The 26,056-nt window shown below is 35.7% G+C and overlaps 1 protein-coding gene across 2 annotated transcripts in view; it reads right to left on the bottom strand.

The window, feature by feature from the left end:
* The window catches only part of ANOS1 (anosmin 1), a 149,384-nt gene that overhangs the window by 13,890 nt on the left and 109,438 nt on the right, over positions 1–26,056 (bottom strand). For both annotated transcript variants that reach the window (XR_015705068.1, XM_087758953.1), the window contains exons 7-9: positions 24,044–24,246; positions 21,129–21,276; positions 16,441–16,593 (exon numbers count right to left, since the gene is read on the bottom strand). Coding sequence is in view for 1 of the 2 variants with exons in the window: in XM_087758953.1 (XP_087615079.1) it covers positions 16,441–16,593; positions 21,129–21,276; positions 24,044–24,246 (504 nt within the window). In the remaining variant the exon portion in view is untranslated. The remainder of the gene's footprint in view (positions 1–16,440; positions 16,594–21,128; positions 21,277–24,043; positions 24,247–26,056) is intronic.

Here is a 26,056-nt window from a genome sequence, read left to right as displayed (position 1 = left end):
TATATTAATGATGTACACTCTGTGCCAATTAACCACAGTGAATCTGTTATTGATTGTATATTATCTGATAATCACAACTTATTATTTTAAACTAATTGGGTTAAGGTGGACTGCTCTTTGTAAAGCTACAAATTGTCTATTTTCACTTATAACAACTTTCACTTGCAATCCATAAATACATCACTCTCTCTTTGGTAGAGATTATCCAAGCCAATTAAGCCTTGCATTATCCAGCCATCAAGAACTGGATAAGACACATACCTCAGGTAGGTCACTGAATATCACTACATGGGCAACTGGGGAAAGATAAATCCCAAGCATCAAGAGCTTACAACAGCTCAACATCCAGATATATTAGTGCAGAGTTTTATTAAGTCTCTGTTCAGAAATGTAATTACACAGGTTGCAACCCAAGATATTTGGTATTTCTAGCTCCTGGCACAGTAGAATTCTGTTTAGATTTTATTGTAGCTCCATCTTCATTCCTTATGTGAGCTGCTACTCTCAGCAGTTTTTTTTCTTCCTTCCTACTTCTCCTCTCCTGCATTAGCAAACCCTTCGTAACCCATTCATAAACAGCTGTGGTTTCTGATAACCTCTCTATCTGAGCTAGAAAATCAGGAAGAGGTTAAAAAAATTGTTATTTCACTTGCTATCAACTTGGACTGTAAATGTAGGATGAAGGTTTTTAATAAACATAATTTAATATTTTTTTTATTTAAACAAAATGAACAAATGAATCTTATATTTAACAGTGCTCACATCTGGTATTCTGATAACAACCTACATTGAAGAGACAGGCTTTTCTTTCTTTTTAGTGAGTATGTAATTTAAAGTTATTTCAAAAATGTTTTTGCATACATATATAAAAGTGCATCAATTGCTATAAACTAGAATGCATCAGGACAGCACCAGCTAATTTCATCCAAAACTTTTCATTAGCACAGGCCTTTTTGGCTTCCCTAAACTTTTATTTTCAAGACTAAAACTTCTTCAGTTCTCATCTCCACATTTGTGATTGCTGTTATCTAAAAGATTTGAACATAAGCATGTTAATTGCTTTTTGTTAAAAAGAAGAATGTAAAAACAATGGACAACAATAAAAACAATTTTCTCCTTTTAAAAAATCTATCCTGTTGGGGTCTAAAGCCTGAGTAATTTGGGTTGGAAAACTGAAATATAATAGGGAAGTAGCTCCTACTTGAGACAGAAACTTTTTAAAGAATAGGGAAAGTTGGGACATTTTGTGATTAAAGAAAGCTAGAAGCATGAAAAACTCAAAGTGTATGTGCATGCATGAAGTATGCATATTAAGATTGGTTTAGAAATTATCTTTAAATTTTTTAAAAGCAAAAGGAGACAAGATGTGTGGAATGATCTAAAAAGCCATGTAAGAGACTTCAAAAAATGATTAAAATATGCATTTGCTTTATAAAGTTGCTCATAAAGCTCATGGCTCTAGAGTTTCGTTTTTATGCAACATTATACATCTGATTTTGTGCTTACAGCGCATGCAAAAGAAAAGCTTCTCCCAGCCTTCCTTTCAGCAATATACATTCTCCTAGTGAGATCACTACTATAATTTTATTTAGATTTTTGTTTTCAGCTGTCCATTACAAACTCAGTGGTAGGTACTGGACAAGGGATCCAAGCTGCAGTCTAGCTGAATATCAGCCACTACCACCAAAGCTAATGGTTCTGAATTAAACCCAGCTAAAGTTAATATATTGTAACCCACAGCCACATCTTTTTCTGAAAAGTCATTTGAGTAGTTAGTATTAAGAGAATATCCAGTATCTAATGGGACTGATTTTGGCCAGTTTTATCAGAAAGCTCTGCTATCCCTTCTAGAATAGGTACATAAAACTGAAAAGAAACTGCCAGACTCCTTCAGTCTGGTTCCCCAATATTTCATAAGTCACATTATAAAGCCTTTTTTGTATAGAATCAATCTCCTTCTTAATAGTTTGGAGTTTTCTTGATTCTGTACTTTGAATTGTCTTTATAACTTCATTGTTCCCATGGTTAGAAAGCATACCATTTAATACTAAAAAGACTGATGCTTGCACAAACAGCAAGCATTCATCTTTCCCCAAACTCAAAATATTTGTATAGAAACACTGAACTTGAAGGACATGCTAAGTGCTAGCCCTCATTTGAGCAGCTCTAAGCTTGTGAAATTAGTCAACATAATAATCATTTAAGTCAGAACTCCTTAAAGGACTGTTACAGCAGACAGCTTATTCAAACAATTCAACAAGCTTCTTTAAGAAGAAAAAAAAAATAAAAAGGAAACTAGAAATTTACTTTAAAAATCCCTGTAAAGTTACTGTCATGAACATGACCTTCAGCTGCTCAAGCTAAAGATTTCTCGATGTTTCAGACAGTTGCACAAAACTAATCCTCCCAAATAAACTAATAGCTAATGGTAATTATTTTACCTATGATTTTTAAAGTAAATTTTCTGAAGTATAAAATGAGTTCCTAGCCTTAAGAAAACACTCCTATACAGACATCACAGGAGCATGTTCTTAAAATCCACATACGCTTAGCTGTTTTACTGAACAAGGGTATGCAGCCAACTTTGTTGGACAGAAATCTTAAATCTCTAACTAGAAATATATTGATCAGGGGATGCTCTAAAGCATGTTGAAAGGATGTCTGTTTTGATTAGCTCCCTCCTATGTTTCACCCAAAAAAGCCTTTAACTCTACATGAGTATCTCCACAAAGCTATCTCTCTGTCAATTACATTTATGAAGATGTTCTTCATCAGATTTTTCTTCTTTCTCCCCCTCCCCAACCTAAACTTCATTTCAATTAAAATAAATAAATATATTTCAGATATTTTGGGGGAGAAAATGCACATTTATTCTGTAACTTTAAGCTGTAAAAGCAGCTCAATATCCCATTAATGCCAATGCCAAATACGTCTGTTTGCCACTTTGAAAAGTTCATGTTCATATGCACAATTTAAGCATCTTAGATTGAAAAGTTTTGCTTAAAGTACTGCAATATATCCCAAGTCATGGCTGCACAATAATTAACAGGAATACCCTAGGCCTACATTCTGCATTTGCTAAATCTCATCATTTCCCCACAGAATTTGAAGCTTGAGAGCCATTCAGAAAGATCACCCAACACAATGCCAGGTAACTCTGCAACTTTTCCTAGCTGGAATTTCTGGTTTAAATAGTTCTACAGTTTATTGAAAATAAACTAAATGAAAAAGTAATTTCTTTTCCTCATCTTTGCCAACGCTTCCCATGTTTCTGTTCTGCTGTACATTTCCATTACTGCCAGCCATATAAATAATTTCATCTAATGTGGTTTCTTTTTTTCTACCATGTCACTGCAGACAGCTCCTTTCTTTGCCTCAAATACTTTTTTTTTCTGCTTTATATTACATTTATTTCTGCAGAAGGGTTCCAACTTGACAATCATGAATCTGCCTTGTAGCTAGAAAACCGGCATAGCATAGGCAGGAACAGTAGTGAAGTTTGTTCACACAACCCAGCGCCACCAATATGACAACAATCTACTATCATTCCAGGAGACCAGGTAAACAGACTTAAGAGGTATGTATTTCTTTGTATTCCTATGATCCACAGCAAGAAAATTGCAGCAGACTGTTTTGGGAACTAGTACTAGTTCTGCTGCTGGTTTGCTGGAGGTCTTTAGGCAAAGCACTTCATGGCTCCTTACCTCTGTTCCACCACTGTCAAGTAGTGATAATGATAACGGTCTCTGCCGTAAAAGTATTTCAGCTCTAGAGTTGTATATTATTCTGTTTGATGGGTGGTTGTTGGATGATGGGTCACTACAATTTGTTATAAAAATGCCAATTAATGCCAGCTGTGACAGCACTATTACGCAGGCACAAATTACAAACACTTACTACAAAGAAAAATCAAATGGGATTTGCTGGAAAACAAGATTTCAGAGCAGACATGTTCAACAACAGCAGCTCAAATTAAGGTTTAATTACAATAAAAATGTCTGGCATCAATAAACACAGTAACATCAAGCTGATTTCTGTATTGTGACAGGACTTGAAGTACTTATCAAGCAGTGTCTGATAGATTTTTCCATTAGAATAAAATATGGCAAAAAAGTAAGGATCATAAAATAAGACATACTTATGTGAAAACCTTTACCTGGCAGCATAAAAAAACCCTAACCCTTCTTCAAGCAGAATGACATAAGGAGACTGAAATTTCTGTGAAGCTATTCAGAAAGAAAATTACGGAAAGAATTTGTTCTGCATGTAGCTAAACCTTTGGATTTATTATATATTGTTAAACCTGATATTTCATACAGCAAACTGCAATGATTATTTGTGACTGGCCACATGGTTTTTGTTTTTCTTCTCATATTGGCGGGTTGATCTTACAAGCTTCTGAGCACTCTGGCCCTGATTCAACAAAGCACTTAAGCATATGAACAGTTGTGTTGACTTCAATTGTTAGGAGTAGCTAATGGATCAGGCCGGAAAGTTTAGTACCCACGAAGATCAAGACACTAATGACCATACAAACTATAGTTAAAAGACAGTCTTGAACATGTCTTTGATTGTCTTACACTAATAGGAAGAAGGAAATATAGCAAAATTACTTAATTTCCTTTCTGGATCATGTGTCTTGCAGCATTACTGCTCTAAAAATAGGCTATAGCAAGGGGTAAAGGCTTTATATTTGATATCACAGCACAAGGCAGAATCTGCTCAGGGCACATGAAGTGCATGTCTCAGTATCTACAAGCTTGATTGTTTCTACAGCAAAGTTATAGTATGATTTTGGGAAGCTCTGTGTAAATCCTGTGTCAAAAACACACCATGCAGGACAAAAATTATTTATCTCATTGTATTGAATGGTTAAGCTGTGCTATGGTGAATGTAAAATTAACAATGGTAAATGGTGAAATTTATGATGCCTTGCATAAAGAAAAAAACTTTAGCATCTCTGAAGTGCCCAAAGAGGTGTACAAGTCAAAGGCTTCCTGAAGAAATGTTCCTGCCCTATCTTCTCCCAGTCTGCAAGCCCTGATACACCTTTACAACCGTGGATCTAATGCAACACAGCACTGCTTCCAACCCACCATTCTGGCGGAAGGATTAGCAGCAGTGTTTGCTCTGCAGCATAACCTGCCCGTATGTCCGCACCAAGAACTATTTTGCAAATAGTTGGGATAGAATATAATGAAGTGTCTTCTGCTCTCTCAGGCTTGTGTTCATCTCTTTATCTGGCCACCCTTCTTCTCCGTGTCAACATAGAGTTCTACAATATGCAAGTTTCCATAAACACTTCTTCTGCTAAAACTTGGTTGGTGGAGAGATCCTGAAAAATATGCAGGGAAAGCTTAAATATGGGCAAAATCCAAGTGAATAGATGAAGCAGTGTTATTTACTACTGGTTGCTTCAGTTTTGAAGACACAATTAGTATAAAGTGATCCACATGGTATTTATTTCATTGTAATAAAAGCATGACTGAAGAACAGTTTGAGAAGGAATACTTCAGCATACTGCAGAGAAGCAAAATATGATCTCAGTCAGTACTTGATCATAACACCTATTTATTTCTTCACATATTAGTTCACCAGCCATTCTATGCCTCTCTGATTCATGGTGTTTCTTGCCAACATTTGAAATCTGAAGCTAATTATAGGATAAGAAATAAAGATAGAATAACAAGTGTTATTTTACTTATGGCAGTTCAGCAAATGCAAAGTGAGTTAGCAGTCTTAGGATACACAGGTAAACACAATTTACCTTCAACTAATGATAAAATGCTGCATTGATGTGTTAATGCATTGTGAGCCTCTCTGCACTCCTCTTTTCCCTGTAAAAACTGTGTTGTCAGTGTGCTCTGTCTCAGGCATTTTAGGCAAGTTCTTTTAAAAAAATGAAATGAAAACAGGTCTAGATCTTCAGCTGCCTGTACATCGATTCACTCGGTGGTATAAAAAAAGAAAAAAAAACCCAAAGTGTCAAATGTTTGGTTATGAAATTCATGGTATTCATGATGCCTCTGAGAAAAAAGAACTTTTTAATAATCACTTATTCAAGCAGTATGATTAAAATAAACCCTCAGCTGACATTTAAACGTCATTCAATAAACACTTCCTAACGAGGCAAACTATACTTCTTCCTGCTCTTACATGGAATATAAGCAGTATCATTTAAATCACAAAGATTTTGTTTCTCAAATTATGCCATTTAAAACAAACTTTCTTTCTATAGAACACATTCTTTGTATAATACAATGATAAGCCTTTCCAAAAATGATATTAACAATTAGTGTATAATTTAAAGACAGGCCTGAGCCACAGTATTTGCGTCCATATCTAGACCTAGGAAGCCTCAAGGTTTAAAGATGTTTATATTGAGGGATTTAAGTTTGGGATCATCTCTAAGCCGGATTAGCTCTACCCTCACTCTTTTTACCATACACAACCTCCTATACAAAGTGAGTTCAACAGTATCTCATTCTGGTTTTCTATTACAAGGAAATATGCCTCTTGTAAACTCCAAGTCTCACAATAGCTGCTTGTAGCCTGAATAGAAGCTTCCTACATTACTCCCTCATGAACAGATTTTCAAAGGTATCTAAGCATCCAAAACCTGAATTTAAGGAGAAAGAAAAAAAACCAAACAAACAAGTCCAAGGCTCATTATGGTTATACATCTATGAAAATGTCACTAGGTACTCTATCATTAACTTTAGCTTTCTGTGTAACTTTGACAAATCTGGACATCAATTTGGGTGGGGAGGCTATATTGACAGTAGGTAATCTGGGAGTCCTTCCCAATTCCAAAGTCAAGGTACAGACCCAGCTTACCCCTAACTCCCCAGTGGGAGGAGATGCAGAGATGCACCTGCTACTCCCTTCTCTCTCATACCCTATGCAAAAGCTGTATGGGTGGGTTTGCAAGCATGTACAATGCTCCATCAAGTTCCAAAACTGGACTTTCATGGTATGCATCATGGCATGCCATATCAGGATGTTGTTGTGCTGAACTACTATTCATAAAGTTAATGGCATTAATATGCAGTTTCTAAATCTGCAGTTAAAGACTACTGAATCTACGAGAAAAAGAACAGAGCGAAAACAGGTTAAATATCTATAAAATCAAGTGCGTACAGACAGGGTGAACAGAGCTTGACGGTTTTCTGTGCTCCAATGTAAGAATTAGTATTTAAATGAAGCAAGAAGAAGTGGCTTCAAAACAAATAAAAAAATGTGTTTCTTCATAGAACAAGCACTTAAAACTCTGGAACCCCATAACCCAGGGTGTTTCAGATGCCTCAAATTTATGTGACCCTGATGGGACACTGGATGTTATCATGGAAGAGAAATGCATCAAAAGTGACTAAATACAATGAAATCACATTGGGCTCAGGAATTCACATAGACTAGAAGTTGTCTGAAGCTAGGACAATAATCTGCAGAAGTATCATTACACACTTGCCTTATTCTTATGTTCCTTTGGATTTGCTTTTGGCTGCTGACAAGAACAGAATACCTGGTGGGATGGACCTTTGGTCTAGACTACTATGGATATTTTTATATGCAGTTTATGGTCACAGGAGTAAAAAGCAACTGGTATTGAAGAACTTATTATTCACCAGCTGCATACATTTGACATCTTTAGATAATAATTTCAGTTTCAGATACCCTGTTTTGGTGTCTTTCCCTCCAACTCTAGCTACTCATTCAAAACAGTCCAGTTTCCTTCCCTGTCTGTAGTGTTTATGCAACTAGTTTTATGGCCACCTTATAAACTAGGCTAATTAAACAATACAGGTTAAAAAGAAGCATGTGGAGGAAAATTGACCCAATTTATAAGAGGACACTCATTAGTTTAAACCACCTTCACCATGAGCATGGTGACTCTGCTGCTGATAGTTTAACCTTCCCTGAATCATAAGCTAAATATTTTACTTCAGAACATAGGCAGGCTAAGAGAACACTCATGAGCGGTTATTTCCCCACAGCTGATGAAAGGTATCTTGTTAAACTGCGGTACCTCAGTGTCTTTTCACTCATAGTAGGAACTGTAGGATTGCTCCAGGTATGATAGTGTAAGCATATAAGACAAAGCTTTGACTGAATGTGACATAGCGATACAGTTTGGGGAAAGGAGGGGAAGAATTGGATGGTTAAAAAGCTTGCCATTTTATCCCTCAGTTATTCAGACTTCCTAACAAGAGACAGTGCCCTTGACAATCTTAGTGACACTATATATATATATATACACACTATATATAGTGTCACTATATATATATGTATATGCATATATATAAATTTCTGTATTTGTAGTTAAAATAATTAACTTTATAGGTTGTGGTAATACTCAAGAAGTAATAAGAAATGTAGAAAACTGTGCACTGGGTGGACAGATGTTATTGAAGGAGCATAAAGATGGTGGTTTTGAAAATATATTTTTTCCTGAAGAATTAAAAATCAGGTAAGAGTTTATTTATTAGTTGGCCAGTTAATTTTTTCAATGCCTTGAAGTGAGTTAAGTCTTGATAAATGATTTTGCAATGCGGTATTGAATGCGTATCTGCAGTCTGACTGCAGATACTCATCCTACATAATGATGGTCTATCTTTGGACTGCACTCATGGACCAGGTAATTTGCAATTACATTTCTATTTGATTTTTTAATGTAAGTTCAAAAGAAATCAAGCTTAAATTTGTATTCAGTTATTAAGTTTAAGAATAAAAAGACTTCTTTTAAATGCATAAATTAAGTCAAATTAAATAGAGTTTCACAATTATTAAAGGTGTTCTGGAGTACAATTCAGGTCATACTGAGGGCTTGCGAACAGCATACGCTATGTAAATTTTAAAATGAAGCAATAAGTGCATCAACAATACAAAGTGTTAGAACTACTTTGATTAATGTTCTGGACCAAACCAGTCCAGTACAGCCACAATCTGCCTTCAGCAGACATAACTGGGTGTCTGCTAAGCAAAATCAGTCTTCTGTGCTGTCTGAGCTCTGGGACCACAGCGGGCAGTCCTGATTTGGCTTCTGATATTTGATTTCCTGGCAGACTTTGAATCAGTTCCAACTACATTCCTGGGACTAATCGCTGGACAGACTTGCCCATAAGTCTCTCATACCTAAAGCTTTAACCACCTAGGCTGAAAGGTACAGAGGTTTCGAAGCGAGTGAGAGGCATTCAGTAATGACTTTCTGTTGTTCCTGTGGAAACATAAAGAAATGCAGTAAACTATGCCCTTGAAAAGACTCCCCAATATCGTCCCATTTGCAGGGGAGACGCCACTGCGGTTGCCTCTATTGTAAATGTGATTTTAAAACTTTACGATTTGTCCCACTAATCAATTGCATACTATTTGAGAAGTTGCACACTATCTGCTCTACCAAATAGTATTATTGATGTTTTTCATTACTCCCACCAGCAACATTTTAAGTATTGTTATCACATCACATTTGGACATAGACCAAATAGTCCAAGTCCTGTAGTCAGTTTATAAAATACAACTGGAGATGGTCAGATGCTCCCCTTCTCAGTGTCTCCAGGCAGCAAAAAAGGCAAAGACATTTTAAAAAACAGCAGTGGGATAACAAAAATTTTATTCCTGGAACTACATTAGGACTATGTAAGACAAAGTTAGGGAGGAGTAGGAATCGCACACAGGATACTTCTGACAGGATATTCTTTTAACTCTGGAATAATTTCCCACAACAGTTAAAGCTGACAGCATTACCTGCCTCCCCAGGCAGGCTGCAGGGGAAGCCCATAGGATACAGGTGTCTCAGTCAGCTGTAGCACATGTGGAAAAGCAAAATTATTGAACATCTACTGGTGAATTTCTAAAGAGTTGATTACGTCAAAGATTCCTGTGCTTGGGGCCAGTTTTACTAACTAAATCCCTAAATACAAATGCACGTTATGTGTACCCACACAATGAACCTCTGCCGAGCCAATGTCTCTGTATTTGCAGAGAAATCTGAGGGAAATACATTGGTGTATACTTCACTATAATTAACAGCGAGGTCTTCTTGTTGAAAGAACTATCTGGACCACAGTGATACCTTCAAGTAAAAATATTTTTCTGCTTAAATATCTATAATTAGAAAATGGCCAGCTGCTCAAACACTGATCTTGCTAGTGCAATAGTTAGTTAGTAGCAAACTAAATTCCTTAGTGTTAAGTAACTACTGCTGAATTCTTTACAATAAGAACTAGAAACTCCAGCTTGCATTGAAGGGTTTCATTACCTTCAATGCCACTAGTTCCATGAGAAAGGACCATAGGATAACACAGGGAAAGCTTTCAATTATTTTAAAACCTGCCATATGAAATACCTTATTACAAACAGAGAGTCAGCACATACAGTCACTTCATTTATCTCCCTGAACTAAGTGAAAGTTAATTTTGTTTTCCTAAGATCTGGTTTTAAAAGCATTCATGGCAGCTTTCTGTTTGCTTTGCCTCGCCTTGCATTTTATTCTTCCCTGTAATTTAATTCATTATTCTTGTTTGGTTGATTTATCAGACAATGGAGGATTCTTTGCCTCTCCCTGCTTAAGTGTGCTTTTTTTTCTGCTTTAGCATTTACCAGAAACAGAAAGAAAGAAGCCTGACGCCAAGTCTTAATGCATTTTAAATATTTGTCTTTTTAAGCAAAACCAAGGGGCAGATATATTGATTTTAAATATCTAGAAGTACTTTAAATGTTTAATTTAAACAGGGGACGTAAATGCTCATAGACTTCATTCAAAGAAAAGTGAAGGAAACTAAAACTTTACCTGAGCAAGGAGAGTTACATTATACTTAAATAACAGGCACTAAGAAAACAGTAGTGAAGGCAGAGTACTGGATTAGAAAATATTATTGTGACATGTTGCTTTGGAAAGAAGTCATCATACTAAATTACATTATAATATTTTCATATATCATAATTATTGCAGCAAGTGATGAGAATTGATGCAGTCAGCTCATAAAGAATTTTTTTTTTCCTTCTATCTATGGGAAATATCTTATTTTTATACCCTGAAAATACACAAGTTTGCAGCAACTTGAAGGCTTTTCAGCTGAAGTCCAGAACCTCAGCTCTCTAGTTTCCAAACCATTGAGGAACAGAGGAAACATAAGGATCTTTTTATTTTCACACTTTCAGTCTTGATTAGTACACGAGATACTGAGGATCTTAATTATTCTAAGTAGCTAATCCTTTTAAGTAGGGGGTTCAGAGTGCATCCATTCTTAGTAATGGATGGTACTCTCTGACTCCAGCACCAAGGAGTTAAAAGTGATTTGTTTAAGCTGATTCCACTATTTGACATAAATAGCACATAATTTCTAATTTCACACAGTCAAGATGGCCAAAAAATCTGGCCACAAGCAAGTTCTTCTTTTCATTTACAAAAGTGGGATTCATGCTGTTTAAGGAATGTACTGTGTTTCTCTAATCCCAGGCCTAAATCAGAGGCAGCAAGTGAAAGACATTTTCTTCTTTCAGAAAGAAGCTATTGTATTCATATAATTACAATATGCTTTTGTGATGACTCTGTCTAGCAAAATTACGTGCATTTGCTAAGCACCTTGTACTGCTTGAAGTGTGGAGTTATTTTTGCTAGCATACATCCTGAAGTAAAGTTATTATTGCCATCATACCGAAGCATTCAAACTGAAAGATTACTTCAGAACGAGATTTATTTTAATGTAAAGTCCAGATCCTACATTCCATTCATGCCTCATGCTTACTGAAGCTAACGGTACTTAAGAAATGACACTTGAAGAACAGGCCTAAATAAGTCTTTCCTGCTACAAAACTGTGGCACATTATGGTGCATATATATGGAAATAGGATCTTCCATCCACTTACTCAGACTTTAATTCAAATACTGTGTTCAGTTTCTGAGTACTGATAAGCAATCACTTCTTTACTGTATAATAAAGCCAGTTCAGTAATAGTTTGCAACACCCCCTCTATTGCAGTTGTTGCACAGGGTAGAGGTCTGATGAATTCTATCCAGAGGGATGATATAAAATCAAGAGTTTCAGCCCTGATGTCATCATTGTGGTCTTTCACTGGCTTCCTAGAGGCATATCTGCAAATGACACTGAGGAATACGCCGTCTCTGTAGTAATGGAAGAACTATCTTTGAATGTCAAGAGACACCACTATATATTCTGGAAATCCTAAGGTACATTGCAATAAACTGCTAGGTGGCCTCTGCAACCTGATATTCATAAAGGACAAATTCCCTGTCATTCAGAAAACAATAACAACATCTGTTATAGGGCCTTACAGATAGGACTGAACAACTTGATTTAACTTCAGAGTTCTACTTTGAGCAGATGGTTGGACCAGCTGACCTCCAGAGGTCCCTTCCAATTCATTTAAATTATTCTATGATTCTGTTCTATTTTTTCCTTTTTAGAGAGAGTAAAATGGTTCAAATTTAAAGCAAAACAATTTCTTAGCTAACAAAGGCACCAATGAAAATCAAGCAATCATCTAAGACAACCTCAGGAATACATTTGTGTTTCTTAAGTGGTCTGAGACTGCAAGAAATCCAAACAAATCTTTCCTTCTATTTGTTTCTGTAATCTGTGGTGTGCTGTGATGCTACAGTGTTGGGAGGCAGTACAAAACTCCTCTGTAGAGCCATCTTGGTTTTGGACAGAATTAAAAAAAAAAAAAAATCATCTCAGGTCTAAGTAGAATGGTAGAGCCACTGAATTCAGGAATACAACAAAAATTTCTGAGCAGCTATTACTACAAAAAATTAGTAACATTCTTACAAAATGAAAGACTGCTGTTTTAGTAGTTGTTAAAGTTTTCATTCCAGCTAAAAGACACTCTATATCAACATATCATATTGGTTTAAATGTCTTCATCTTAAAAAAATCCAAAATCTAAATAACGCATTTATTTCATTTCATCACCACTGCAACCATCTCTTGTTAGGACCATGAAGTCCATCACAGAAAGTACAAAAAACTTTGAAAATCAAACCAGACAAAGCAAAGATTGCTACAACCAATTGAAATTTTGCTTAATTTACAAATGTCCAATATATTCAAGCTTGAGACTCATATTTCTTGAATTATTTTATATGTCATGGAAACTCTTACCATTATCAATATACTTATTTCACATGGTTTCATGATATTTTCTTAATTTTTATTTGTTTTAAAGTCACACATCCTAATTTAGGACTACAGAATGGCTGTGTTCCTGTACCAAAAAAAAGCATTTTTTTAATAGAAAACTACAAAATAATGAGAACATTAGAGCAATCAACAGGGACTCCTGTTTTCACCCACCATGTAGAAGACAAAGAGGTCAATTCCCTGTCAGGAAGAACTTAAACTCTGATTGCCTATCTGCAATGAAAATAGCCTAGATGCTAGGCTATAGAGTAGGCTGAGGTAAATTGTCTCCCAGTATTTCCTATTATAGTTGCTGCACTCTTATACCTCCTACAACTCCCTAAACACGACTTGAGACAGTGCAGTTCATAAAGGAGAAAGATGTGTGGGTACAGTTTCCAACGCAGCTGGCTCCAGTAACTGCTGTCTTTCATACAGACAAGACACAGCCAATATGCTTCTCCTGTTGTGTTCCTTGCATGGTGTAAAAGACTTGCTCTGCAGTAAATTGTCACTAGTAAATTTACAGTTAGTACCTCATCCATGTACTACATAACCTCCAAACTCCTGTAAGAGCTTAAAGAAGCTGCTAGCCTCTCAGGAGCAGGTAACTGGCTATATTTCAGTTCCACATGATGCAATGGCTCCTGCTGAGTTACTGCATATGCTGTCACTCAGAACACTGATATTTTCTTTTTAAACAAGAAAAGAAAAAAGTAAGTGTGACAGACTGCCACATTCTGCCCCTCTTCACACACCTTTGCTATCACTATTCATTATGTGAGAAAAATGAAGGCAACTTCCACTGCGTGGCTGAGGCATACACCTAAACACCCTAGTGCATGTGACAGTTTGCTTCCACCATGTGACCAAAATGGACCTCTGGGTGTCCCCCTTGTATAACTGGATCTACACAGATTCACGAAAGATGAGTCAGCTGAACAGAAACTCAGGAACCCAACTGGTCCATCCCTGGCACAAGATGACAGTATGTAAATCCATGTCATTTCTAACAGATCTGTGCCATATCTGTCTTTGAAGATTTCCAATTGTGGAGATTACACCACGTCCAAACACTGTTATTTCCAAGCTATAAAATATTTTCTGACTTCATTTAATCTTATTTACCTCGTCTCAGCCACTATGAGAATGCTAACATTTCTTTTTATAGGCATTTATAACTTTTACTACAAATATTACTTCCAGGTATGTAACAGGGTGTGAGATTCAGCTCCAGATTTAGATGTCAACATTTAAGTAACTATGGTGTAATATCTATCTATAAGCTTGATATGCAAGTTACCATTATAATTAGTGGACACCTAGTTCAAGGTATCTACTTTGGAACAAAATGAATCTTACTGTACTGGTCATGATTTTTCCTCCATTAACTATAACAGTGAATTTGGAAAACTACTTGTAAGGTGAATTTCACTAGAGGCGCTGGCATTTTGCTCATAGGACACATAATCTTTCTTCTGGAAACAGGCTGGCAGGAAAAGGGCTGCAGCTGGATCGATTGTTCCACTGGGCTGAATCTTGCCTGTAAACTGCAAGTTGCACAACCGGGCCTAACATCTGTGGGAGACATCCTTGTCTTTGAATCTTGTTCCTCAATTTTTTTAGTTCAGACTGCTCAGAATTGAACCTCAGCTCACAGAGGGATGTTAGGCATCTCTAAGCCTTCTACAGAGGAGTTGTCTAGGTTCCCTTCGGTACTCAGTAAGGAAGAGAGGCACCTCCAGAGAAAGATGCGGCTGCTGTGTGGGATGGATTGCTTCAGAAATCACCTGCTCTTCTTTTTTAACTATAAAAGGAGCTTGGACAATGAGTTGACATCTCACTTCCAGAAGGCTAAAGCTTAAGGTGATCAGTCCTAAGCTCAGAATATATAAATCTCACTTTGGATAACCAAAAGCATATTGTTAGGTGAACTTAGTATTCATAATTAAAAATGCCTCAACTTTTATTTAAACTTTAAATTATTCCAGCTTTCCATGAAGTTAGGCAAAAATGAAACATAATAGGGAAAGCTAGAAAAAAGAAAACTAGCATAGCCAAGATAGGGGCAATCCTTTAAAATCATAGAATCATACAATCATAGAATTGCAGAATTGATTGCATAGATTCTTGCATGATTGCATAGAATTATTCATATGGCTGAATGAATGAATAATGGCTGGCATATGAAGATTCTATGCAATCATAGAATTGCAGGTGGTGCTACATACACCTGAACCCAAAAGAACTTAAATATTTCTAAAATTCTTTGAAAAATTCCAGAAGGTCGTTATCCATTTTGTAGCCCTTTATTTCAAACACAAAAATTGAATGGATTTTATACATGTGCTACTGCTACACATGTAGATTGCTCCAAGTTAACACACTAACAGTGTTAGCACATTTTCAAATAACAGCACATGAACTTGTTATGGCTAAGCTAGAGCAATGTGTAACAACCTATATGCACCCAGAGGGCAAGAAAATCCCTTTTTCAATTTCTGAATCTGATTAGAGACTTAAAATTTATGGCATTTTCCTTTAGACTGGAAAACTTAAACATAAAATTGTTGTTAGATTTTTCTGAAAAACAGAAGGGTGCATTCAGCCTAGCAGAAAAAAAACTTAAAGATTTTTCCAGTGGTTGTGGCCAACTATTCATCCTCTTCTAATTCAAGGTGACTGATAAAGTTTGACGTAAAGCCTATTGTGGCCTTAACATGAGCCAATACAACTCTAAATTTTGTGGTTCAAACTACAGTTTAGTTTTTTTGACACCACTGCGTGATTTCCATACACCCTCATTTCCTGACTCATTTCTCAACTGACAAAGTACAACAAGTGATACTGCAGTAGCATCAGCAGAAAATCCTCCTGGGAACTGTATGTGCTTCAGACCCTCTGACCACATTCCAGGGAGACAACATTCATAGCCATAAAATCTCTGTTGAACATAAGGCCACATTCTGTTTCCCTATTTAAAACTTTACAGAAGCAATTTCCACCAAACTAAAAAACATCTGAGCTCTGGGAAGATTCAGTGTCCCAACATGACTGACTGTAATTTTTGGATAGCTGATTCACGCCATTTTGCTCTGCCAGACATTTACACATCCATAACACAAAGAGGAGAGACAATGTTTCACTATAACGTGAAGATGAAGGAAAGGAAGGGTGGCTGTAGGACTTAACTTTGAATGATTGTATAAGGTTCATCATATTATATCAATGTTCTACAACTCTGAGGCAGTTGATGAGAGTTCCTCCTCAGAAAAAATAGTAAAATAAAAATTTGACAAACCTGTCTTCTTCCAGTAGACTTTGACCTGCAGTTGATTGTCCTGATAGAAAGGAGTTCCAATTTTAAGAAAACGAGTGGTTTTTCTTCTTTGAAATGTTGGGTAAGGATCTACCAGTCCTTTCTGTGGTTTCCCAGCAGACGATGTCTGTTCCTCTGCAATACACAGAACAATCAGGAATTATTTATTTAAGTACCGTGCCATATAATGACTATGATAACAGTGCTGATATTCAGAAAATACTACTATCTTCAATCCAAATTATCTTATTTCAGTATCTTACCTAAATGAAAATAATATACAGGACAAACTGTCCATAATGGTGGAAAAGCATATCAGTTGTTTGAAATTCAGTCAAAAAAATATTTTGGACAGAGAGAGAAAAAGATAAATATACTTTAATATGAAAATGCTCTGTAAATTTTCAAAAGAATAATAAGGAAAGAGAGTGTATTTATATCCCCAAGAACAAGAAATGTTAACACATTGAGGTTTTAAACAGGCATAGTATCTAGCAGTAGTTCTGTATAATCATTCATGGTCTTTATATTTGTGCAGTGTTTGAATATACACAAAACCCAAAGATGGCATTGAGTGTAACCCACAGAGTGCCACATGTGGTTATTACATCAAAGTAAATATAGTCCTTTGGTATGCTATATAAGAACACTCTGGTCAGATTAAAGATCTTTCTTGTCCACTTTCCTGTTTCCAACAGTGAACAGTGAATGCTTAGGAAAACATTGCAAGAGCAGAACTAACTTTCAGCAATTCCCTTGGTGTTATGTGCCTAGCTTCCAGCAAGCTAGATGGGATGTCCTTCATCAAGCATTTCATTTGGCAACAGTTCATCAACATTTAGCAGGGCTGACAGTATTTCTAGATATTTTCAGTTGAAAAGGCAGCAATGCTGATTCAAACTGCATTTTCATTGCACACTTGCAAATATATCAGTTACAGTATTTGCATTAGATTAACAAAAAAGCTGTATTTAATTTGATAATACAGCTAAATGAAAAGTAAAGATTCTAATAATTATGAAGTGGCAAATTATTAACTACATATTTGAGAGAAAGAGGGAAAGACTGAGGTTTCAATAATTACCATGAGTAACGTAAAATTGAACATGGTGCTCTATATGTCGGTTCAGCTGAAACCCACTTGCTTTTTGGCCAAATTTTACTTTGTCAATCCTTTTCTTAATCTGATACAATTTTGCATTTTCTTTGCTTGTTTTAAATTAAAGTAAAACTACCAAACTTAAGCAAATTCCTTGTCAAGGTAACCATAATGTTTATACTACTTAAAATGAAATAAAAAAGTGATAGAGAGGAGTATGAACTTAAATCTATTAGGTATATCTCAACTTAAAAAGTAGTTTAATTTTACTAAATCTCTGCTTTGCTGTTCTCCGTCTGCTCCAATTCCAGAAAAACCAGGACACCAATTTAAAATATTTCTATATAAAGATCAAGAGAGAGAGTCTTGCTGCATTTCCCAGAAGTGAAGCATACAAATATGGTGAGGCAATATATTTCTGAGTGTGAGGGAATACAACGCCAGAAGGCCAGGGTCAAAGCTCACAGAGGTCTGTAGGACTAAATTACTTCAGTGGGTTACGGACTACTCTCTATTCTGACAATAGGAACAGACACCTAAAAAACCAGAGCTTAATTCCACAGAGAGCAGAGCAACTGACAGTGGGACTTCAGCAAAATTGGCATGTTGCTTCTGGAACTTCCCAAAGGCCATGGAAGTCCCCAGACAAAGAGGGGGTGTGAATGTCATGTCCTAGATAATATTTCAGGCAATATTTTTTTCTTTTTCATATTTCTCCATCTGCTTCTGAGTATTCTCAGAAGTACCTCACGCAGGACTAGCTCTGTACCAGTGAGATGCAGAAAATGAATTTGCATCTCCCCAAGGAGTAGTTTTTATTTGCTTTTCTTATGTAAGCTGTAATTAATGAACTTTTAGTCCAAAAAGTGCACCACAGTAAAGTGACATAAAGCACAAGCCATTAGAAAGTCTGTAATAATTAGACATTAGCAGATAGCAGACTTTCACAGAAACTACTGATGGACTATTTTCTGAGGTAAAACAATCAAGTAGAGGGCAGATTATCCAAGAAAAATTGTAGAAGGAATTTAAATCTAGGTGTGATGATGATAGGAAAGAGGTGCCACTGGAGTGGACAGAAAATGATGAAACCACCAAAGTCATGTGTGAGGCATAGGGTAAATGAACTCCTTTTGTTAGAGGATTGTGATGCAGATGTGACCTGCATCAGATTCTGAAAAACACAATGCTTTGGAGAGTGAAAAGTGAAAGAAAAATCTTCCTCTCCCAACACATACCCCTTGGTGATATAGGCCATGAGAGACAGACCATTAGTGAGACCATGGGGAGTTGATACAGCACCACCAGCGGAAAGGGTTTCTCACAGTAAGTATAGAATGGTACCAAAACCGACCCAGTCCAATCTAAATTACTCAGCTTCAGTTTAGAGGGGTTTTGTTATACAGAAAGTCTTTATCTATTATCATGTTTAAAGACTATGATGATCTGACTTAATGCCAGGACTAGCAATAAAGCCTGACAAACATCAGTTGATTGATTATCTCTGCTCTCAAGAGGGGAAAGTTTATAAAGCTATCTCATAGTACAATGAGAGACAGAAATTCAACAGCTTGCCCAATGTCACTTTGGCTAGGTGTTTATAACAGCACCTAGAATTTCATCCCAGTTACTAGGACACAGCTCAGCCTCAGGTGAAATCCAGGCACCAGCGTTCTCCTGTGACCTGATGTAAAGTAAACTCAGTTACATGTTCTTTCTCAGGGCTGTGATGTAATCTGGTGAAATGCCAGTCAAGATGATTGGCCTGAAAACCGAACACCTTAAAGTTTAGCACTGAGATGCAGAACTTCACAGAAACTTCTAATCAGAAGAGACAAGAAGACCGGGAGAGGGGTGTGTAAAAGAAAAGGAAACTTTTGCTTGTTTATCTAGAAAAATGTGCTTTGCAGGAAAAAAAAAACACAAAACAAAAAAACAAACAAACAAACGAACAAAAAAAAAGAAGTAAAACCGACAAAAAATTCTTAGGAAAATACTCCGCAAAATGAGAACATCTCTCATAAACACCAATGATACGCTTGTAGTTGAGCTCAGTGGCTGAGTGTACTGGAATTAAACACCCAGTTCCCGCTGCAATTTTTCTTCTATTGCATCTCCTGTGTATATATAGAAAAGGAAGGAAAATCAAATGTGGTAACTCAAAGAAGCTTTTGATATCATGCACAATCCTGCAAACTAGGTCACTTTTCTAGGGGATGACAGAAAGCACAGGTACAATCTAGGGGAGCCAGTATGGAAAGGGCAGAACTCTTATATTCACTTACATTGGGCTTCACTGAGGATTTAACCTAAACTTGCCTTATGTATGCACTGTGGAGATTCAAGCTCATATTCTGGTATGGATTTCAAGCAAAGACTCAGTGTATTGAAGAGATGAAAACTTGGCCCTCTGCTGTCTCTTAAGATGGACCACAAAGTAGCAAAAATGAGCTTAGTATGGGAAAAAGAAGGATCTTTAGGTCTATTTTATCTTCTTAGTACATTAAAATGGGAAGCAACTGTAGATATGAAGGTCTGTCATAGCTAACAACTACTTTAAAATATTTTATATATATCCAAACTGACTATGCTTGCAGAAGGGTCCAGCAACAATAGCAATTGATTAGTTAGGGTAAGAGTAATTACAGTTATGTTATGAAAATGGCAACAAGTAAAGTTTAAACTTTGAGTATACTTTAAAAAAAAATAACGTAAGTGGATGGAAAATGAAATGGGAGTCAGGACAGGATATTTAAAATCATATTTTTTAACACTTTATTATCAGAATTTTGCTGTACTAGTTAATCAGATATATCAGCAGTTGGGGCAGTAACTTGGTATTGTATTGTAATTATACAAATAGCATTTAACTAAGACTAAGAATCATGGTTTACTTTCAGATTCAGATACGCTTTTTAATTATATGACTTAGCACATGAGGTTTTAAAGAAGATCTTAACAAGAAATTACCTGATATCTAAAGATCTCAAGATTCTAATTTGAATGCGGGTCCTATGTGTGCAACAAATTCTTGAGAATTCATTGCTTGTCAGGAAAGGAACATTTTAGATTCCCTAATAGAAGAGCTGATGTTTTTTATCAGCTCATAGTGGATACATATTTGTGTGGTCCAAGAATGTGAATTAATGGGCTACTCAAAATAGTCAGGATTTTTAAAAGCATTACAAGTTAAAACTGTCCAGTTAAGACAAAGACACAGAAATGCTTTTATTCCAGCCACTGACAAATATAGTAAGTATTTACACCTGTATTGCATTTTAAAAAATATTAACACCACAGCCATCCAAATGCTTCCATTTTCGTTGCATTTGTTTATTTCAGTTGTGTAGGATCTAAGATAAAGAATTAGGCAAAAATTGTGACCAATTTTTAGATAAGAAATTTAACATTAAAAGTTTACTCAGCTTCACTGAGACAGGATCACTATGATACGAAACGGAAAGCTTTAAGAAATTTTTTTTTTTTTAATTTGAGAAATCATTACGTAAAACATTCAAATTCCAGATAAAGAAGAGAGAAAGCATTCAGGAGTTTGAATACAATTACTCACTATTATTCCTGGTGTCCTGAGTCGTGCTAAAATGGAGAGAAACCTTAGCACTTTTTAGGCGTATCTGACCCCAACGTGTTACTGCCTGCAGTTCTACATTGTAGTTGCTGTTGGGTTGGAGTCCCTCCAGGACCACATAATTTTGGGCCTATAATAGAGAAGAATAAATATACAAAGTAGTTATAGTATTACTGAAACACAGACCCTTATTAAAAGCAGGCCTATTATCTTAGGCACACTACTCTTTTGAAATTAGAAAAGAAAACTCATGTATAAATTTCAACAGAGAAAAAATTCCTTTCTTTAAAAATATATTTTATTGGACTCTGGTTTTCTGTATCTTTTTTAAAATACTAACCTTCTTGATGTTTACATAATTTTGGCAATTACTTGGCAAATACAGACACCTACCATTTAGGTCAAAACTAAAGGGGTTTTTTTACATATAACAAGTTTTTTTCTTATGCCAAAATTATTTCAGCCAAAGAAATTTAAACTTTTTATTCCCCAATTTCTCTGTTAGCAAAGCATTTGTAAACTTTTTCTAGAGACAGTCAGTCTGAAGACAGCTAAAATCCAACATTCAGTACATTTGTCAATATTTTCTATTTGTTTCAACTGTTAAGAACAAAAATAAAAAAAAACGTACAAACAAAAATACCCCCTCATTGGTAAGAACACTTTTCCACTACAGAATGGAAAAAAAAAGAAAAAATACAGTTTCCATTGTCATGGAATTGTCTTAAATGGGGAAACACCAGAGTAGGATTACCATTCTCGGGTCAATAATCCATAAATTAAGGCAAGTCCCATGGTATTGCAAAGAGCCAAGGCTTCTCAGTATTCTTACATTTCTAACTTTTTTTTAAAGGTATTTATAAAAACGCCCTTCTAGCCCATATCTCAGACAAAAGACATTACTCCATGTTTTCATTAGAATACTTTGTATTCTCTGAAGTTTGGCAGTCAATCCAGAGTGAAAAAAATAACCACATACTGCCATATTTAACAATTCAGGGATTGTCAAAAGCTTTTCATATCACTTACCTTTACTTGTTTTGTGCTGAGATATTTGTAACATTGACTATAACGCTCAACTAACAGTGTTAATATTGTAGTCAAATTATTTGAATGTCTATCTTGAATGATTTCATATGGAAATCATTATAAAATTATTTGGACTAGACTACATCTAAAGGTAAGAACTGTGTATAAAAATCTTCAATGATCTTTAAAAAATAAGATTTTTCCACATTTAATTTATTTTTTTTAAGTTTTCTGCAGTTTCAATTTTTAGACAGAAGAGTTGCTATAATATTCAAAGGACCATTGATTAGCAATAGCCTCAGGAGTGCCCTGTGGGGGAAAGATCACTGGCATTGCCATACAGTTTCATGACATGCTGCAGAAGAAAAAGTACAATAAGCCAGCAGTAATATGAAAGATATTCTAAGAGCCTGCCTTTCCTCTAAAATATGTCTTGGCTTTTCTGGATTTCCCTATATTCAAGGTCAGAACTTGGTCCCAGTTACTGTAATGTATATTGGATCTGTTTTAACATATTTATATGTAGGATGTACCCTATGCAAACAACCAACACAACATTAAAGACCAGCTCCACTTTAAAATTCTCTGGGTTTTGTGATTTACGGACCAGCTTGTGGAGAGAAAGCTCCCCTTTATCTTTAGGCTGTAGCCTCTGCCATGACGTTCTCTAGCCAACAGCAGCTTTCCTGAGAAACCCAAACTTTTCTACCTAGCGCAGTCCAACCCTACTCCTATCTTGCCAAAGTGATTTTTTAAAAGTACAAGAAAGAACTAACTTTCTTTTCCATGCATATTTACTTTTTTTTTTAAGTATTTAGCTGAAGTAGAAACAAAGAACCAAGTTATCTCAACCCCTGAAATTACTCCATATTGTCTACATTTGCAGGGAAATTTCCTTTTCCTGCCTGCCCAGCACAGAGCTGATGGTAGTGGCTCTGCAGCCTCTGGACCCTGATCACCCATCAGTTCCCATGAGAATACATGGGTCCAGCATGCGCCCACGGTGGTGCCTTTGCTGTGTCCAATCTGCTGTAGAGGAACTCAGCACACGGCCTTCATTGCCTTTCTTTCTCTTAGGGTTTGGTGACTGAGGAACAGAGAGGGAACTATAAGTCTCCGGCTGTCATTCATCACAGTGCAAGTGGGCAGCCAGAGCCAAAACACAGTGTTAACATAGACATGGGACCAAATCCTCACAATGCATTTATTAAGAGCACTGAGAATTAAGTTCAGCCTGTTATCTGTAATTGATTTCTATTTCTATTGAATACTTTAAAATAATATGCAGTATGCTTAAGGATATCACAACAGATAGTTTTCCAGTAAAGCAACATTTGATACATCATTTAAGAAACTCATAGGAACTTGCTGCTATGGAAGTACGTCAGATTTTTGGTACAGCAGCTTATTTAAAGAGTTTTGGGTTTGTTTATTCATTGGATCTGTACCGACTATTTGACGGTTATTCTGTATGATAGTGTCACAAGTTTTATTTGCATAGTGAAAGAACAATGTGACAGATGATGTTAGGCTTTTTAAATAAAACAAGCACTGTATCTTTAAAAAGCACTAATAAAATAATTCTGAATTTAGAGGACAAACAGCATTTGACTTTCTATTCATCTCTCCTGCAAAATCTTATAATATTTACCTGCATTAAGGCAGAAAGCTACTTATCTCCCCAAGTTCAGTGAAACATAGATATTGAGATCAAGTTTAAAAAAAATTAAAAAATATTATTAAAAATTAAGACCCCTACTTTACCAGCTGACGAAATAATCTCAATTTATCGCATAATTTATACTTACACTCTATTTTGTGCCAGAAATAAGCCATATTTTTGTCTCATTTACTATTTTCTTTCTTACCCCATCGGTAATCTTCCTTCTCTTTTTTTTAGCTGGGATTACATATTTGCTATAAGTCCAGCTCCAGAAGACTTTGTAGTGGTGTACTGGGATATCAGGCTCTTCTGGAAGATCCCAAGTAATAATCACATTTACAGTCCCATCATTGTTTGCACTGATATTGGCAATTCTGATACTAGATGGAGCTGGTGGAGCAGATGGATCTGGAATTTAAAAAAAAAAAAAAAAAAAGATTCTAAAGTACAGATCATCTTCAAGAAGGTAAAGATCTTCTTCATCTTATGTATTTACCAGGCATACATGAGCTGGATTAAACATTCTCAATACACTGAAGAAAATTCAGGCAAAAGTTTCCCATAAGTGATATGGCTTCTTGTAAATTATAGAAATTCAAGCTCTACTGAAGGAAAAATTATGGGTTAACATCTAGTTTTGTCAGTATTCTGTGTTGTTGATAGTTCACAAATTTTATGAAGCTTTATCAAAATGTACTAGACTATCAGTTTTACTTCTGTCATTCACTAGTTTAAATACATAGCGAGTGTAAAACATTCATATTCTACAAGTGGCCTTGTATAGTCATCACAGAGTTGTATGGTAGAAACACTGAATATTTTTGTGGTGTTGCCAAACAATTCTCAGATGATGAAATTATGTTTCTACACGTTGAATTTTTCTTCAAAATTCTAGTATTGATATCTACCACCATAGGACATAAACACTTCCTTAGAATAAATATAATTAAGATGTAATGATATATTATTACGTCATAGAATTCTATAGAGTATTTTAGAACAACAAAAAGCAATTAGCTACTCCTGTGATTTATTTCCCTATTCTGGTTTAATTTCTGGTCAATATCAACTAAGATATTATTCCTTCAGTTGCCTCTGTGCTGACCCTGTCAGAGGTTCCAATATTGAACCTTTTCCAATACTGAATGTTAGGTCCTCTTTGTGGACCTACTATATAATATCCTGGCTCTGAGTAATGTGAATCAATGGAAATTTTGCAACTGAGCTTCTGAAAGTCCAATTTGCTATTTACTAACTGCTATTTTTTAATCCTACTTTTTAACTCCTACTTTTTTTTAAATGCCTGTGGAAGCCAAACATAGGTGACAAAATATAAGAAAACTGCAAAAACAAAATTTAAGTAAAAGTAAACAGTGTGACAAAAAAAATCAGAAGCATATCAGGCAGAATAAAGGAAATCCATAGTAATTAAGGCATGTTATGAACCTGTAGCCAAGAAAAAACAATCTGATCGAAAAAAACATTTTCATATAACTTTTTAGCCAAATGAATCACCACTTTTTTGCCAGAAATAAAACTGGAGGTGTGCAGAGGGGACACCAGACATTCATTTACTGCATGGTTCACCTGCATCTTTTTATAACGGTAAACGAGCTGTTAAATAAACTTTCCAGGCATACTAAGTTCATCAGATAAGCCTTATGACAAACAGTCTCACTGAAAAATTCCATCATTTAGGTCATGCAAACTGACACATTCAGAATTAATAAAGACAGTATTTCCTTTTTAAAGATCAGCAGATGTGAAATAATGGCTTATTCCTGTTATTTAACAGGGCTCTTGGTTAAATAACAATGGATGCTCCTGTTTCCTCACACATGCCGTTTTAGTTAAACAGTTATGGATGCCCCTGTTTCCTCACACATATAATTCAACCTAACTTTTGGCTATAAAAGTTACAAAGCATTACTGAGTTTAAGAATTCTGGAAATTCAACTTTATTTTCAAAATAATCAGAATTCCTTATTTTTTTCTCACTCATTTTTTTAATCAGCTTGCAAGCCAGTTCCATTTTTTTTTTTTCTGGCTTTGGAGAAGCACTGTTCTTACACTTATTTCCTTACCTGTGAAGTAGCCAACAACTCCATCTTAAAGTATGCAAAGCTATTTATATTGGATAGCATAAATTTAAGAGATTAATTTAGTTAAATGGTTTGTACTGTTCTCTAACATAACCTTTCATTTACTTCTATAGTTT

Source organism: Nipponia nippon, unplaced genomic scaffold, assembly GCF_047370975.1.
Source record: "Nipponia nippon isolate SJK-2023a ecotype South Korea unplaced genomic scaffold, ASM4737097v1 scaffold_2, whole genome shotgun sequence".
Taxonomy (NCBI): Eukaryota; Metazoa; Chordata; class Aves; order Pelecaniformes; family Threskiornithidae; genus Nipponia; species Nipponia nippon.
The sequence above is the reverse complement of the archived record's forward strand: the minus strand, read 5'-3'. Positions and strand labels throughout refer to the sequence as shown.